The 17,959-nt window shown below is 38.8% G+C and overlaps 1 protein-coding gene across 1 annotated transcript in view; it reads right to left on the bottom strand.

Annotated features, from left to right (window-relative positions):
• USH2A (usherin) overlaps positions 1–17,959 on the bottom strand; it is a 571,481-nt gene that overhangs the window by 176,608 nt on the left and 376,914 nt on the right. The window contains exons 38-40 of the mRNA XM_027827110.3: positions 17,614–17,764; positions 17,317–17,459; positions 6,313–6,941 (exon numbers count right to left, since the gene is read on the bottom strand). Coding sequence (XP_027682911.2) covers positions 6,313–6,941; positions 17,317–17,459; positions 17,614–17,764 — 923 coding nt within the window. The remainder of the gene's footprint in view (positions 1–6,312; positions 6,942–17,316; positions 17,460–17,613; positions 17,765–17,959) is intronic.

Here is a 17,959-nt window from a genome sequence, read left to right as displayed (position 1 = left end):
AGCAACATTACAAGGCAATCTTCACACAAGGATTGATTGCTCTTGAACAGCTTCCCCAAAGCACAGGGCACACCTGTGTAAAACTGGAAAAGGGCCATAGGTTTTTTTTTTTCCAAGATGAAGTCTGTAGGTCTTCTTGTTGCATTTTGTTTTAACCCAGTAACACACAAGGGTAGAGACCAGGTGTTTAACACTCTCCTTAGCCCAGTGGTGCTCTGTGGAGACCTTTGCAGCAGTCTGCAGGATGAAGCAATTTGAAAATGAAGCAGTGGTAGACCGGGGTCTTAAGAGGGACAGAGGGTAGAGCCATGAGAGGTTTTATCTAGCACAAAATGATCCGAGAAGTAAAAAACTGGAGAATCACTGCAGTGGAAGATATCGGTGCTATGTAACTTTAATATTTTCAGATAACTGCATTTGGAATTTTTCTGATCTTACTCCTGCGAGAATCTGGAGTGTAGGCTGCTGGCCTGTCTCCACTGCCTAGCAAGCATGCCATGCCCCAAAGTGTTCATACCCTTTCTTCAGGGCACAGTTTTATTCTTCAAAACACAAAACTCACAAAGTAGCACTAACAAAGTTATCCCAAAGCAGGCTGAAGGGACCCAGAAGACTCTCCCCTTAGGTCTCTTTTCCACTGGTCCATGGCCAGCCACAGGAGCCAGCTTCCTTCCTGTAATCCCCTTCAATGGATCTCTCTTGGCCCTTTACAGCAATGACCCCAGCAAGGGACGGTGGGGGTCTCAGAGCCAGGCACCAGACTGAGCGGGCATGTAATGCCCCATAATGCAATTGTAACTCCATGATATGTGGACATGGAAAATATCTTTTCTTTCATTTATCTTGGCCAGCTGTAACTGGATCAACTCTGTAACTGGTCTAACTGTATTTCTGAATAGCAACCATTTGATTTAATTGAGATCCTGTATGTAGAATAACGGTAGGTTAAGAGTCCTGACCATTAAATTTCCTGCTTCTCATGTCTAAGCGAAGAGTGGAGTTGGGGTAACAATTATGATGAGTGTTTCTCTTTTTGTTTAATTGTATGCATGCAACTTAGTAGTCAGCCTTGAGAAAGCGACCACTTAAAAAATGTGTAAAGAACACTATGTAGTAAAGAAGGGTCATCCTGCTGCCAGGGAAAAATGGAGATTGCTTCATAGATGGCAGGCCCACTGCGCTCACTGTTCAGTCTCAATAGGAAGGCATCAGCCTTCTTAGTTGCAGCTCCTTCCAGTGTGTGGAGAAGGGTGGCAGTGGGGCGGAGACAGAACTCTGAGGAAAATAATGAAGAAGAACTATAAGATGAATTAAGAAAGATTACGCCCTTCCTTCATTCAGAACAACTACAGGGAAATACTTGGGGTAAGCTCTGCAAGGGGAAGGGGCGCAAAATGAACTACTTTGTCAGATGCTAGAGGGCCATTACTACCAAAGGAGGAAATGTATTTTTTAGCAGTTACTATACACAGAATAGAGAAAAAAAGATGATAGATGACATCAGAATAGTTTATTGTTCTCCTCGTTCTGCATTTGGCATCTGAGATCTAATTTGAATGTAAGGAAATGTGTATATATATATATAGTGGATTTTACCTTGAAGGGCCATCCTGATGATAAAAATATTTCAAGGCTATATTGTCAACTATGCTGCAAGACAAGAATTTCACCCTATCTCAGCCCAGAAAAATGTAGCATTATTCCTTCCCTTTGACATAATGGACCCAGCAAAGTACAGGTCCAGGCCACCTTTTAGATTGAACCAGAAAGCTCTCCAAGATGGCAGCTATAGCGGTGGAAAATGGTTGCAACTTCTCTGTCAGCAGACCTGCAAGTGGCATTGGTAAGGGAGGGAGTACTTTCAGGGTACCCAGGCATCTACTTATCCAGTACATTGTCACAGAGGCCTCTACTTGCAAGTCTCCTGTGAATCTACTAGTGGGGATTAAAGCTAGCCTACCCAGTTGTAAACCCCAGTTAGGGCAGTAGTAGAAATAGCATCTGCCTACTGCAAGTTAGATGGGTGAAGTCTAGTGCAAGAAAACATCATTTAACAAAAACGGTGAATCTAGTTCAATGTATCCAGTCTCTTAATTCTTTATCTACACTGAGTTCTCCCATAAACAATTATTCAGTGTGTAAACCAGCCTCTTCTCAAGTTGATCAACCTAGATACTCTCTCCAATGTCATACCAGCGTGAAGTGTGAGAATGAGGCATGCAGCACTTGCAACCGTCACAAGAAAATAACCAATTTCTTTTCTACTTCTGTAAATCAGGGTATAGCAAATCTTGTGTAACAGGAATAATGTTCACGGCATTGGAATACACTAAATAAACGACTCTTGCAGTTGCTGCATATCTCCACGTCACTTTGGCATTTAATCAGCCACAAAAGCAGTTTATTGCTCAGTATACTCTGCTGCCATGAACATTATCAATTCAGCAGATATTAAAGAATATCATGCAGGTGTCACAGAAATTGGTGGTTTAAAAATTATCAGCAACGTTACACTTTTTTCTGCAGAAATGAAAGCAAGCTGAATGGTATTTGGAGACATCAGGCCATTCTGATTAAAATTAATATAAAAAGGACCACATACAGCATCAGAAGCCTTTATGCCGAGACAGTGGATGCTGTGCTGACATTTTTCCTCCTTGTAGACTGAGGGCTTACGTCTGAGAAAATAAGCTGTATACTCCAGTGAGTACTCTTGCTACAGCGCTTTGAATTCTTCACATCACAAAATCATTTATATTGATTTTATGACTAAATAAAGGAATGGAAATATGTTTCTCTTCATAATAAATTCTCTTTTTTTCCAGTTTAAGTAAATATTTGCGCTCATGGTTTAGGGATTGGTTGCACTGACAACTGAAAGCCCCTATTGATTCACATCCCTGGCTTGGTGAAAGAGCCTCTCAATATAACCTTTCCCATAGTGCCCTTCCACAATACCTTCAGCTCTATCCTGGAAGGACAGCTCTCTCTAGGGCAAGAGGTAATTAAAGTCTCATGCTGGTTCACTCCTGAAGAGATTGTTTATTTTCCACTCTTCACATAAGAGTTGCCACTGTAGGCATTTAATATGACAAGTCTCGTATAGCACAAGCATGTTTTGAGCACTAAGCAGGTCCTGTATTCATGAAGGTTTTGTGACTCAGTTTACTGAGCCACCTCACTGAGACTAACGGGAATTTAAACATTACCAATATAAAGTCATCTGAGCCAGATTCATCCTACCTCTTTTCAGAATAAATTTCAATCACTCAGGGACAAGTCCTGAAGCAACCTCCATGCCTATGCACCTGGCAGTGAAAGTGCTGTGAGGATATGTAAGGGGGACAGAGGTCAACTTCATGCCAAAGTGCAGGTGCAGAAAGGGGAAGCTAGAGGATCAGCTACTCTTATGTTTTTCCTCTTCCTTCTCCCTCCACATAGAAATGATGTGGCCTCAGTGCTACAGTAATGGCCACGGAGCGGCTTCAGAACCTCACCAATTTTACATGGAAGTTCTATAGAATTTAACAGGCAGAGCTGCTTCTGGTGTGCTGGCCCCACTGGGGTGGGAAAGGACAGAACTACATCTCTGCCTCCTCCTCCCCACTCACATTCAGGCAATTTGCTTCTCTAAAGGGGAGCAAAGAGCAAGAAGTCCTTGGGTATCTCAGACAGCAATCCCATGGTAACTTTGGATGTTTGACTTTTGACAACTGAAGGCTTGTAAACTGTATAGATTCAGTACACCTCTAACCAATTACAGAAATGTGTTAAAATGCTAAATGCTAGCAGAAATGAGTAGCTATTAAATGTAGTCTTTTATTTCAATTGTTGCAGGATTTGGCCTTAAATTAGATAGCTGGCTAGTAATGCATCTACTGTTCTTTGTGTAAGCAACATTAGCTGTGTCCAATCTCTCTTGAATTATTTACTGCAATATGATTTTCAAGTATCTAATTATACCATTTTGCTTCATTTCTTTTGGCAATATTGTGATAAACCCTTTCTGTCCTTAAGAGGTTTGACTGTTCTCCTTGAGAGCAGAAGAAAGGTAATGTTTCAGCTAAGAAATACACTCAGTATGAATTAGGAGATTTTGAATTACTTCGTCCTGTTGTATGTGGAAAACTTTTGTTGTTTTATCTTAACTATTCCACTTGCCTAAATTCAACAGAATTTAATACAAAAGACGACCAGGTTCAGAAGAATTAACCACAGTGTTGGTATAGTGTAATAGTTACATTACTCTGATGGATTAAAAGAGATATTTCACACACATGGGTGTATTTGAAAAGATATACACAAAGAAGTTTCATCTTTCTCAATTAAATTTTACCTTTTATTAATTATTTTTCATAGTTAGACCTACTACATTTGAGATAATGACAAAGTCAGGGATAGGGAACAGCACAACTGGGATCTAATAGTAAACAAACCCCACCTCAGCACTTCTCACTGAAATGGAAGATTCAATAGGTCCACAAGTAGAAAAAAGAAAGCCTGAGACTGCTAGAGCAGCAAATGGCACAAAATATGTCCAGCTCATACAGAAGGCTGTACAACATAGACCTTAAAAGGCTGAGAAAGTTAATGAGAGACTAGGGAAACAAGAAGGTAAAAATACGCAACTGAACTGTCTCATCAGACAGCAAAATCTGGGAAAGTATTCTTATATTGAAACTGAATTATTATGGAATGAAATGCAGGATTGTGCTATAAAACTTGGTCTCAAAAGAGAGAATTGATCTAACTGTTTTTTAGGAATGGTGGATCCCTGATATTTTGGATTTGTAACAGAGGAAGATCCAATTACTAATGAATGTGTATCCTAGGTCCCAAGGAAAAATCAAATTATTCTTGATCCTGTACTTGATAAGTTTTTTTAAAATTAGGATTGAGTATATTAACATCTAATGGAAAAGAAATTCCATATGTAAAAGGAGTAAAACTTTATGACCTTGGATACAGCATCAAAGATAAGCAGTGACTTCTTTTACTGTTATAAAGACTGAAGTCAATGTGACTGCTCATTAGGCAAGTGCTTAAATAACTTGCTGAACTAGGGCCATTGTCTGTACTGTGTATTTTACTCCATGTTATTGGTCCTGTTCCTGGCAAATCCATGAAAGGATGGTTTGTTAGAGTTTGTGTTGGTCATTAAGATGTGTCTAAAAAAAGTACAGAGTTGCTTCTGAAGTCATCTGAAAGTATGCAGCTCAAATTCCCAACAGTCTGGCAATACGTTACAATTACTAGTGGTCAATCGTTATTAATTCTTATGATAACCACTGTATTCAGATGCTGAACTTATTTGATATTAAGGTGGATGGTAACATGTAATTCCATAGACATTCAAATATAATTTAGAGAGCTCATGTTTCATTGTTTAAAAGAGGGTAACTCATATCAAAGTTTGATATTGTGGATGAAGAATGAAAAAATTAGCACTTAAATTCATATCCTCAAACTATTTATGCTGCCTGGGTAACTCCACTTTATATTTACCTTTTGAAACAAAATACATTTCAAACAAAAATAATAATTCTAACAGATGAACTTCAGTCTTATGCAAATGTCCTTTGTTTTGTGCTCTAGTGAGCAAGCTACTGTACCAATACTTTTGGCATTAGTACAAGACTGAATCCATGGAAGCATGTGTGTATTTACACAAAGAGGCTTCTAAGCTACAAAAATCCCTCTTGTTTGGTTACACTAATTTCCCTTGAATGAAGTTTGTATGCAAGCCAAAACAATGGTAGTTATCCTGTCCTCTAGAGCTCATTCCCAACTGAACAATGTGAATAATTGAAAACTTCCTAGCTAGTCCTGTAAGGCTACTCTTTCCTAAATCAGAGGACTCATGCTGTTATTTTTACTTCCTTAGCCTTTTACTTCCTTTTCCTTAGAAAAAGGACCTTTAATAATGTTATAAAAAGTTTAAATATTTATAACTTGTGACTTTATTAGTATTTTAATGAAGTCTTCAGATGGGGTTGTTGGGTTTTTTTTGTAATTAATTTTCTGGTCTATTTTAGTCTGACGAGGGGATGAAAACTAAATATCCCATTGTGATATTCCAAATATTTCAAGTGTCAGAGAAAAATGAAAGTGTCAACATAACATGGGGATGCAGACTTCAAGGAAAACTGAAGCCAAATCAAAGATAGTTTTGACCCAAAGGCCAGATGCTAATATTTATCTACCCCCAACAGCAATAAAATCTGTTAGCTCAGCCAGTAGTTGTCTCTGTCAAATACACATTCTTACAGGGAAAATATGTAAAAATTGTGAGACAAAACAAATTAAACCAACCTTAACCAAATCTGGTCCCAACACCTCCACATCAGGTGGCTGAACACCAGCAGGTCTTGATGGTCTGGTGGTAACTTCTGCCCAAGCGCTGCTGTTGGTGCCTCCATGAAGGGTGCTCACCAGTATTCTGTACTCAAATGTCTTCCAAGGGCTAAGAGCAGCACTCTGGTCAACATAGCTCATTGAATGATTACGAGGTAGAGTCATGAGAGTGGACACTTGTTCTGTTCCTTTAACCCTCCTTTCTATTGTAAAGTTTTCCACCAAACCATTTGGGTGAACAGGGGGTTGCCATGATATAAGCACAGATGTTGGCGTGTCTGAATACAGCTCTGGAGCAGGGATATCTTCAGGTGCATCTGGGAGAGTCTGTATAGCTGCAGCCTTGGGTGAAAGGGAGCATCCTTCAGAGGTGCAGCCTTCTACTTGAAACTGATAGACAGTATAAGGATGCAAATGAAGTACGGTGCAATTAGACTGGGTTCCTGGCACTGTAACATGCAGTTGGCCATTTTGGTAAATGTTGTAATGAATGATGTTGCCATTTGGCTTTGATGGATGCTGCCAGATGACGACTGTTTCCCTAGCTTTAACATTCAAGAGTAGTGGTGGGTCTATAGGACCAGGCTCTGTAATTAAAAAAAAAAAAGGGGGGGGGGGGGGAGAGATAAACACAATTTTGGGGCTGTTTTTTTTTTTTAAACGAAAGGCAGACCTAGCAATTATTAACTACTTAAGGGAAACTACAAGGCTCAAAGGACAAAAGAGGTTCAGATTAATTGAATATTCTATTCCCCTTAAGAATGTAGGCCCACCTATTTAAAGGACTCTGCTGAATGTATATGGATCCCTTTTCAATGACAAGTTGCTTATTAAAAACAACAAAACCAATCTCTCAGTGATATTACACTGAATACTGTTATCCTGGAGAGAAAATGTAAGACTATGTAACAGTTTAGAACCATAGTTCTAGCTTTTGCTGATATTTTTCTAGAGCACCAGCTACTAATTACAACCTATAACAGTCATAACAAAGCTGCATATTTTACAGCTCAGTAAACCTCTTCAGCAACTCTCATTATACATTCAATATTTTAGTTCATTCTGTTTATAATTCTAATCCATTTTTTGCAATTTATCTACTCCCTGTTAATATTATAGGTGATTTTTTACTGTGACTGTGACAGAAGCTGCCGATTTAGCTCTTTCACCTACTGATAAATAAACAATGCACAGATCTGACCTTTAGGTTAACAGGTTTTATGCTTGCTCCACTCAGCACTCTAACTGATTCAATTATCATAAAGGTTCAGGAGCCTCCATGAATACTGAAAAAGACCGACCATATGCCTGCATAGGTGTTGTGGAACAGCAAATACTCTGCAGCCCTCCAGAGAAATTCCTTAATTGTAAATAATTTCACCATGCGACACAATCAAGTCACCTTGAATGCAAAACCCTCAGCCTGTGGAGGCAAAGTGTTATTTAAGCTTTACTGGGCTGCGTTAAATTCTGCAATTTGAAGGGCTGTTAAGTTTTTCAATTGAAATTTCATTTAAAATGCAGGTGCTTTTTATTATATTGAGGCTTTACTGCTCTCTAGGTACAAGCAAGAACATGGTGCAATAACACAAATCTGGCTCAATCACTGATCAGTAACAGCTGTAATTCCAGAACATTTAGCATTCTTATAAACCACATCCTGAAAACTATAAATTGCTACAGCAGATCAAGATAATACTATATCCCTCTATTCTGCCCACAGCAATTTTGACATTTATGAGATTTTTCTGTGAACATTAGATTTTATTGAAAAATCTTAGAAAAAGATATACTTGGATTTCATAATTGTTTAAAACAGCTTTGCTTTTTGTGGGGTTGTTTTTTGTAAGTTTCAAATACCAAAGGGTTTAAAATTCAGCACTGACTATGTATGACTGTTACATGCTTTACTGTTTAGCATATACAGAATTCCATACACAATAGTCAGTGAAGTGCAAATGCCATCCCAATCATTAGGAAAAACATGTTTTATGGAGAAAAAATGTTTTTGCTATGTATAGGCATTAAAATGACATTCTTGTTAATTTTTAAATGCAAACATATAAGAATAGGAACCGTAGAAAACAAAATAATTCTGGCACAAAGCATAGTCCTTTCTTTACGTTTGGAGAGTAGCCAAAGCAGCCAGAGGACCTGATTCTGCTCTCACATACGTAGATGTAAATCAAGGTGACTTCACTAAAGTCAATGGAATTACACTGGTATAAAATTTGTGTAAGAAAGCAGAACTGGGCCAGAAACATTTGTCTCATTTTCAGATTTATAAAACGGGGAAAGAGTTTTCCTTTCACTACATGTTGTATCACAAAGTAATTTCTATTTAATGTATTACAGATCACAGGCCAAATTCTGCTTAGTCACACTTGAATGGAGCACTCCAGATTTACATCAGTGTACTGTAAGATGAATTTGGACTCTTGCATTCTTAATTAGAAAAAAAATCTGCCCCGAGGATCAACCAAATTCTGACCTTACTTACACTTGTGCAAATCCAGACAGTTTGTTATTTGGAACAGAGTTTGGCCCTTTATTTGGAATTTATTATTTTTCAGAGGAAAGCAAATTTGTATTCCTTAAAATGACAATTTTGCCCTGAAGGAAAAAAAATCCCTTTTGACATTTAAGATCTTGAAAATCACTTGTGGAGGATTGAAGTTTTTTAAAAAGTTGAAAGATATCATATTTTCCACTGAGTTCTATGCCAGCATTTTGTTTAATTATACCTCATATACAAGCTATCACACCGTGAGCTTTTGCAGGGGAAAAAATAACAATCAGGTAGTTTGTTCTCTGTTGTGATGGAAGGGATAAGCCTTTTATTTCTACTGAATAAGTCGCTGGCATAATAGGTGAAACATTTGTGATAATTAGATAAACTTATGCTCCAAACCCCCCACAGAGTTTAGACATATTCCTTAAAGACCATCTGCTATAACGTATGGGAAGAGATGCTTATCTTCAATTTTTCTTTTTTTGAAACAAATACTTTTTTTTTGGTAGCTAACTCATCTACCCATACATTCCCCGCTGGCCTTTTAAAAAGAGAGACTTAAAACTCTCTCAATTCAGACAAGACATTTGAGAGATGCTTAATTGGCCCCACTGGATAAGGAAGCGTTAAATCCTGGTCCCTAATACTCATGCAGTGTAGCTTCTTTTTAAATGACGAGCAAAATCATCTAATTCTATATACAAATCAACTAGCATGATACTGCTTGGTTGAAAGGGTCACCACAATTATGTAAAACATGAGCATTAACTATAATTGGGGTAGTTTGCTAATACAATAAAAAGCTCTGAACATGAGGAAAGTTATGCTCACAGCAGTAGCTATCACTTTCTAAAGTCAGAATTCATGGATGAAATGACATGAAAAAGATGGTTATAAAATTTTAATGGAATGATAAAAGGCAAAAGTCAGCCTCTCAGCTGAATTCTTAAAATCCCTATATATCACAATCAGCTCCTTAACTGTAAAATCAATGTGGAGTATAACATGTTGTCAATGTGGTTGTCACTGGAGGGAAGACTGCAAAGTATGACAGCTACACAGCTCAGCCTGCCAATGATAAAAATAAAATCATAAAGCTCTTTACTCAGATGTAATTGTTTATAGAACTAACTACTGAAAATGGGAACAGGGAGCATCTTTTTCCTTAAGATCTCTGATTCATATTTCAAGCCATTTCATTACAACATTAAAATTGGATGGTAGTTTCATTTTGGCAAATGAAATTACCTTTTATGGAAGGCTTTTTTGCTCATCTACTTCAAAAGTTCAGTCTCTACTTAAAATGAAGGCACAGAATTGTCAATCTTTTTTAATCACCAGCCTAGAAACATATGTGTTTATATACTTACCTGTACAGATTTTAGGGGGCCTATTCGCCCCACCCATGTGTGTATATGGGTCGATACATTCATTAATGTTCCGGGAGATGTACCTAGGGTACTGCTCATTAAAGCTAATGAGAGTTGCATCCTTTGACTGGAAGCTCTCTACCTAAGCAAAATAGACCCTCGTTCATCGTAAGCCATCTATTTTTTCCCCCCAAGACCTCTTGGTGGTGAAATTATAAACATCAACAAAATGTGGTGTCAATTATAAACTGCAGAAACTATTGGCTCCATCCAGCGGCAATCCAAGTTCTACCCGCAAGGGGAGCATGATTCTGTTGTCACTTAGCCTCAGCCTTCCTCACTCATGACATTACCTCACCCCTTAGCTATAATGTAATATGAAGTTGCATGCTCCTTTATGTGAAGGAAGAGCCACAGTTATGGAATGGTAATACTTTTGCCTGTGCTGATAGAAGAGAGATATCTTTACATTAGGACTTTTTCCACAACAACATTATAGCAGATTACTCAACCAAGGGTCATGTGAGCACAGACATTTCAAATAACTGTATGAGATAACAGCACTATATTGATAGGCACTATATAAAATACATAGAAATAAAATGATTTTTCCTATTAAGGACAAACTATCTATTAGTAAGATCTATCATCCATACTTAGCCCCATAAAGTCATGGCACAAGCAAAGGCACTGTAGTGGTCTCATGCTGAACAACTATTGTATAACATGTATGTTTTGCCTTTACCTCTTGTGAATGAGCATAGGACTTAGGTATGAAATCAGGGGATGGCCTCTGAATCATTTGATCCGGAAAAAAAAGGAAGGTTAGGTTGCCTGACAGAAACATTTTTGCTTAAGTGATGCCCAAAAGAAAGGTGTACTTTAAAGACAGTATAAAGAAGTTTACCCCATGGACTCAAAGAGCGCATGAATGTCAACTCGACACTAGATTGTTCCACTGTGCATGGGATCAAAGAACTCTGAAGAGATACAGCCTTCAGAAAGAGGGAGAGGTGTGCATGAAGCAGCACAGTGCTACTGTGAGAAAACTAGATCTCAGATCTTTATGAAAAGCTGACTAGATGAAATGTTAAAATGTCTTTTGTTACCAGTTGAGGAGGGCTGTATTTTTCATTATGACCATGAACATCAGGTCATTAAACTGCTATGGTAAATCCAGTTGGAAGTGTTTCCTGTATTTGAAGAGGAAATTGATCAAATCCTGTGAGAAACCATCAAGATGTGGCCACTTAGGGTTCTATGCAGAGAGTTTCAGATGTGGACAGCCTTTGGGAGACTCTTCAGTGAATGAGGTTCTGAGATAATGGTAAAATCCACAATTAACATACTGACATATGCCTTGGAAGCTATGGTCACCTGGCCAAAATTGAACTTAGAAGTGTTCCTGAAGCTTGGTTGTCAATCTTTCTAGTCATCTGAGATGTTTGAGGGAAGGGAGGAAAGACATAACCCTAGGCATCTGACCAGAGGAACAACAAGGCATCCACTCACCAGGCATGGATGCCAACTTGAAGAACAGATTTTGTTCACTTTGTGTTGGACAAATCCACCCATGGAAGGAACCACCTCCAAGCAATCTGAAACACTTGTGGGCTAGATGCCAAGAAATGGAACCTGAACCAGCAATAGCTGAGCTTGTCATTGTGATTGCTGGTCTCAAGGTAGATGTACATGGTTTTGGGGGACAGATCCAGATGTTCCAAGTTCCAACAGGATCTTGCTGTTTAGGTTTTTTGCTTTTCATTTCACCTTGATAGTTAAGATAAGTCCTCATGGTTCTGGAGCCACTCTCCATGTGGATGGTTATAAACTGTGGAAGAATACATGGAAAGAGGCTGATTTCTTCACTTGCCACTGCTCACAGCTTCAAGCAGTTGATGCTCAGCTGCAACTCCTGGGGAGATCATTTGTCCTGAACCATATTTAGACCTATCTGAGCTCCCCACCCTGACAGGTTGGCATTTGTGGTCACTTGGGTTCCTGGCAAATCTGCCAGTTATTTGTCCTTGAATAGTTGATGGGTTAGGGGCGCTCCACCACCACAGGTATTGCAGCAATTCTGGGAATAGGTGCAACAGGTGGTCCATTTTCTGAGTTTATCTAGTGACCAATAAGAAAATTGTGAAAGGACCAGAGGTAGAGCTTTGGGATCATTTCCATCTGATCCCAACAGGCCTACAAGCCAGAGGCATTACTGTGCAGAAATCTGTTGAGTGCAGGAAAAATGATTGATGAGAACATGAATTTTGTTTGTGTTTTTCTCAGAAAATATCACTAAGGCCCAAGATGGTTTTGAAGAATTCTCCCTGATGTGACAACACCTGAGGGAGTTAGGGAGAAATCCTGCAGATAAACTATTGTAAGAACCTAGGACATTCCAGTCTGGAAAATGTGAAGTGACGAGCTGTCCTTATAACTGCTGTGACAAAGTTCCTCCTCTGCCTTGGTGGGTCCTGCACTTATTGGCGGATTTGCTCGCCTCAGAGGTTCACGGCAGCCCTCAGTTTGGCCACTTTCGTGGCTCAAATCTGCCGTTCACTCAGTTAGCCTCATCATTGGCCAGCATGGGGAAAAGGAAGAACAACAATCCCCGCAGTCTCTGCTGATCCACCTAGGGGATCGGGGAACAGGCCAGAGACCTTCCCCTCTGGTGGAACCCACAGTCCAGGTCAACTCCTCCGGTATCAAGTAGGGAGTTGGGGGAATGGAGGGATGGAGGGAACCCGGGCCCGCCCTCTGCTCTGGGTTCCAGTCCAGGGCCCTGTGGATTGCAGCTGTCTACAGTGGCTCCTGTAACAGCTGCGTGACAGCTACAACTCCCTGGGCTACTTCGCCATGGCCTCCTCCCAACACCTTCTTTATTCTCACCACAGGACCTTCCTCCTGATGTCTGATAATGCTTGTACTTCTCAGTCTTCCAGTAGTACGCCTTCTCACTCTCACCTTCTTGCACCTCTTGCTCCCAGCTCCTCGCATGCACACCACAAACTGAAGTGAGCTCCTTTTTAAACCCAGGTGCCCTGATTAGCCTACCTGTCTTAATTGATTCTGGCAGCTTCTTGATTGGCTGCAGGTGTTCTAATCAGCCTGTCTGCCTTAATTGTTTCCAGAAAGTTCCTGATTGTTCTGGAACCTTCCCTGTTACCTTACCCAGGGAAAAGGGACCTACTTAACCTGGGGCTAATATATCTGCCTTCTATCACTCTCCTGTAGCCATCTGGCCTGACCCTGTCACACTGCTTCTTTGCCAACAGGTATTTGGATGGCCCTTTTCCTCAACATGGTTACAAGAATGGCTGTTACAATGGTAAACACCCATGGAGAGAATGAAAGGCTGAAGGACATTGCCTGGAGTTGATATTGTTTGTTTCTGACTGCAAAGTGTTGAAATTTGTGATGACAGAGGTGTATTGGCACATGCAGACCATGGGAGCACATACAATTTTCTGCATGTTCCAGATGCACTAAGATCAAAAAGTTTTTTCTAAAGCACACGTGGAAATAGCAATTTCCCATTGTTTATAACTGGGTCAAATCTGGCTGGACATTTCTTAGAGACAGCAAAAAGCATCTCTCTGACCTCAGGACTATCCCTCTGTTAAATTTCAACCCTTTGGTGTATTTTAGAGCAGCGTTAAAGCTACACTAAATATATGATGGGGTTGGGGATGGCATAAAACTGGCTTCAAGAGCTGTAACTAACTCTTTGGCAGCTCCCCCTCTCAGCCCATCCAGAATGTTCACTATGAAAGAAAAGCACTAAATAAGATGAATATCTTAATTCCATAACCTCAAGGAGGAGAGATTCCATTTTATTCTTAAATGCAGTGCATGAAATTCTGATCTCAGTTACTCAGCATAAATCCAGAGTAATTCTATTGTTTTCAATAGAGTTAATCCAGATTTACACCCAAATAACTGAAAGCAGAATTTAGACAAGAAACTTCCTGAACTGTTTGTATTTGTCTGGCAGCAAATAGTCTGACATTATGCTCACGAAGATCACTGGAACAAACATCTTTTATTAACACATGTTTAACAGGTTTTAAAATATTCATAGGAAATGTACATTATTGTTATTTGGCACTGGTAGGTTAGACTTTTAAAAATGCATGGAATCAGTTACTGGTGTCAGACTGATGTAAATGAAAAAAATATTTAAAATATCTATTAACATTCTCTTCAGCATCTACCTTTATATTATATTTTTTTTTCCCAGACAACAGATTTTTTATGGTGATGTTTACTGAATTTCCTCTCATCTTTTCTGCTTTCTTGCTAGTCATGTGAAAACAGCTATTATAAGTAAAATAAATATGGTCAAATCCTCAGCTGGTGTGAATTAGTGTAACTGTATTGACAGAGTTACAGCTATTTACACTAGTTGATCAGGCCAATATACCTATATATGTGATCTTTCTATGGATATTTTTGTGCTACAGATGCATATATTTGTGGGGTAAAACTCAAATATGGACATGGGAACATTTCTGTATTCTACCAGGTTAAGAGATACAGGAAATTTCAACTGTCAAAATTGCACTTTAAAAAGTCAGAGGATATTGGTTAGAAAGACCAGGTATTAAGTGTAGCTCTGGCAATAAGCTGTCAGTATAGGTGGCTTTACAAGCAACACGTTGAAGCCTTGACAGAAATACTACTTATGCCCATTGCCAATCATTCAATCTTTGTCAACTGAATTGAACATCCTTTCAGAGATGGCAGCCCTCCACAATGACACCAAAAATACACAATCCTCTGTCAACATTATAGAGGTGTAAGCTGTGTTGGTAAATTACAAACACAGAAATTGTTGGATACTGGAGATACATCAGCATGTATTCTTTATTAATGCAAATGGAGCAGGGCAGGGGAATGAATGCACGGTCACGGAGGGGATAGATTTTATAACTGCGTTACAAAAATCGTGTTTTTCAAGATGAAAAACCAGATGTGGCAGCAACAGTTTAAGAAGCAAATGAATAGCAATTCTCAAAACATTAGAGCTGGGCAAATATTAATGGAAAGCTTTCCATTAATTTTTCCTCAAATGTTTATATGAATTCACCTCAGCCACATCACGCCCCTTTTGTGTCTACTACCTACGGACATTAATGCAATCAAATTTTTCATTAAAATGTTCGCAGAAGGTAAAATTCACTCCTGTACGGAAGGCACAAGTCCTATGCACCAGTAAAATCCCATTTATGGTCTTAAGTGGGAATAAAGTGGAGCATAGGTCTTGAGAAAGGTCTCTGAACAAGAGTGAATTTCACCCAAAAAGCATATTTAGAAGTTGCACAACACATATTTGCAGAAACCCTATTCTAAACTTATACATCAATGACTGAGCTCAATGTGTACTCATCCCACACAGGAAAAAAACAATATTGTGTGATTTACCTGACCATTCTCAGAGAACTATTATAGTCTGAACAACAAGTACTCACAGATAACTGTTCAGTCAATCCACAGTTTAAAAAAAAAACATAAAATGTATGGAGTAATTTTACACAACAAGTGCATTAAAGGAAATTATGATCTGATCAAAAATCTTCACAGGTAGAAAAGAGGCTAAGTCTCTGGTTCTGCAAAGATTGACTCATATACTGAACTTTTTTCATTCATGTGAGTAGTCCCATTTAAATCAATGGGGCGACTCAAGTGCTTACATTTAAGCACTTGTGTGTTTCCAAGATTGGGGCCTACATTTGTCTGATAAGTTACCTCTTGTGAATTATTTGCCCAGCTGTAAAAAACATGTCTTCAACTGATGATATATTAAGATATATTTCTGTTTGAGACATTTTCTGAATACAGTCTGCTTTGATCTTAGAGAAAGGGGTGGGGACAATGAGGAGCCACAAATGGTGGCTAGTTTATACCTCAATTAATTCTGATACTTTAGGTCCAAGGTGCCTGATTTTGTTTTCACACCAATGTAAATCTGGAGTAAAAGGAAAAGCAGGACCAATTAGTTGGGATTTTATTTTTTCAATTAGAGAAAAATATTTTTCTCTCAGAATTTATCTTGTTTATTAAATGAGTTATATGACAGGAGGCATCTCTTACGCAAAGATTTTGATTGTTCTGATATCTGGTATACTGGGGTCATTAGCTAATGCTTTGAAAAATGCAAGAAAACATTTTTCAAAATCAACAGCACACCTCAAGAAGTGTGGTTATGGCTATACTAGATACATTCATTACACAGCCATTGGACTCCAACTATGTTGTATCTGAGGTGTATGTGCATTTGTGTGTTTGGTAACTGCACACCTTCTCATGTGTTGTTTTTATATTGCACCTAGTACCTGTGCAACATATGTCAGTTAAAATGGCTACATTCACCCCCCTAGCTTTAATGTATCAAAGCAAGGGACTGTCGAACAAATGCAAGTAGAGTGAGTTTGCAAAATATGGACCAATTAATGCCAGATACGGTGGATGGGCCAAGGGGTTGGCAATAATAAAATGTGCCTTCTTCTTACTGATCACTTGTTTGAATCAGTATCCAAAAGTCCTACAGAAAGCTGTCACACTACTTAGATGGCATCAGCCCAATGACCATAAAATAAATGACATCCTTCTTTATATTCTGAACAAGACGACAAGGCTATATCTTCATTTACTACTGACTTCAATACATTTACTGATGTAAATGAAATCAGAATCTAGCTCACAGAATGCAAAAAACCCCCTCACTCTAACAAACTATACACATTAACAAATATTTTTCTCTATCTGCATATGGCCATATGTGACTAGAGAGAGATATTATATAATGAAATGAGGTATTTCTCTGAAAAATATTCCTTTACATTCCTTTAATAAACAGTTCACACAACTCATACAAGATTTTTTAGGTATTTTTATTACTGTAGCTTTGCTCTCAGGGAGAAAATATGTTATTACTATTAAGCTAATAAAATGAGATAAAAGAAAGAGAAATCATATGCAATGCTAGGTTAGCCAGCAGAAGGATATGTATTTGTATTATCTGCTAACAGATGTTTAAAATAAGTGGGAATGCACTGTGTATTTCTGCAAGCTACTTACTGTCCTCTGCTGTAATCATTTGAGTCCAGTCACTATATGTATTACCATAACCATTGGAGACTATCATTCTCATCTCGTACATTGTATATGGCTGAAGATCTTTGACTGTGTAGCTTAAGGAAGCAGAGGGACTGGAAAATAACCTGGAAAGAAATGAAGAATGAGTTATAAAGCTCCAAAATACAAGGGGAGGGGGACAGAAAAGAAGACCACAGCCACCCTAGGGGTGAGCCACATCTAAAATAATTTTACTTCTCTTCACTGACAATTTACAGTAGAATTTTATTGTTTGCATACTCTAGAATATCATCAGTGGAATGCCTAGGCCTCATCTGGAGTCGGTAACTGGGTAAGCCTGGAGCGTTATTGCGAACTGGTGTAGACCAGACAACCTGAAGACTGGTTGGTGTGGCAGATGAAAGCCTTGGAGGCAGCATGCCATCTGGAGCTGTCAAAAAACATGGATGAATTAGAGCAGAGAAAACCGTGGAGAACATATGCTGGATGGAATCAAAATGCTCCATATACTGGAAAAACTGTTCCTCAGGATCAACAGCGATGTTAACATGGTCCATTTAATTTAACATTTTTGTTACCGAAGTATTGTACTTCTTTATGTTCTTCTTTCCAATACGCTTACACT

The sequence above is a fragment of the Chelonia mydas genome, chromosome 3 (genome assembly GCF_015237465.2).
Source record: "Chelonia mydas isolate rCheMyd1 chromosome 3, rCheMyd1.pri.v2, whole genome shotgun sequence".
Taxonomy (NCBI): Eukaryota; Metazoa; Chordata; order Testudines; family Cheloniidae; genus Chelonia; species Chelonia mydas.
The sequence above is the reverse complement of the archived record's forward strand: the minus strand, read 5'-3'. Positions and strand labels throughout refer to the sequence as shown.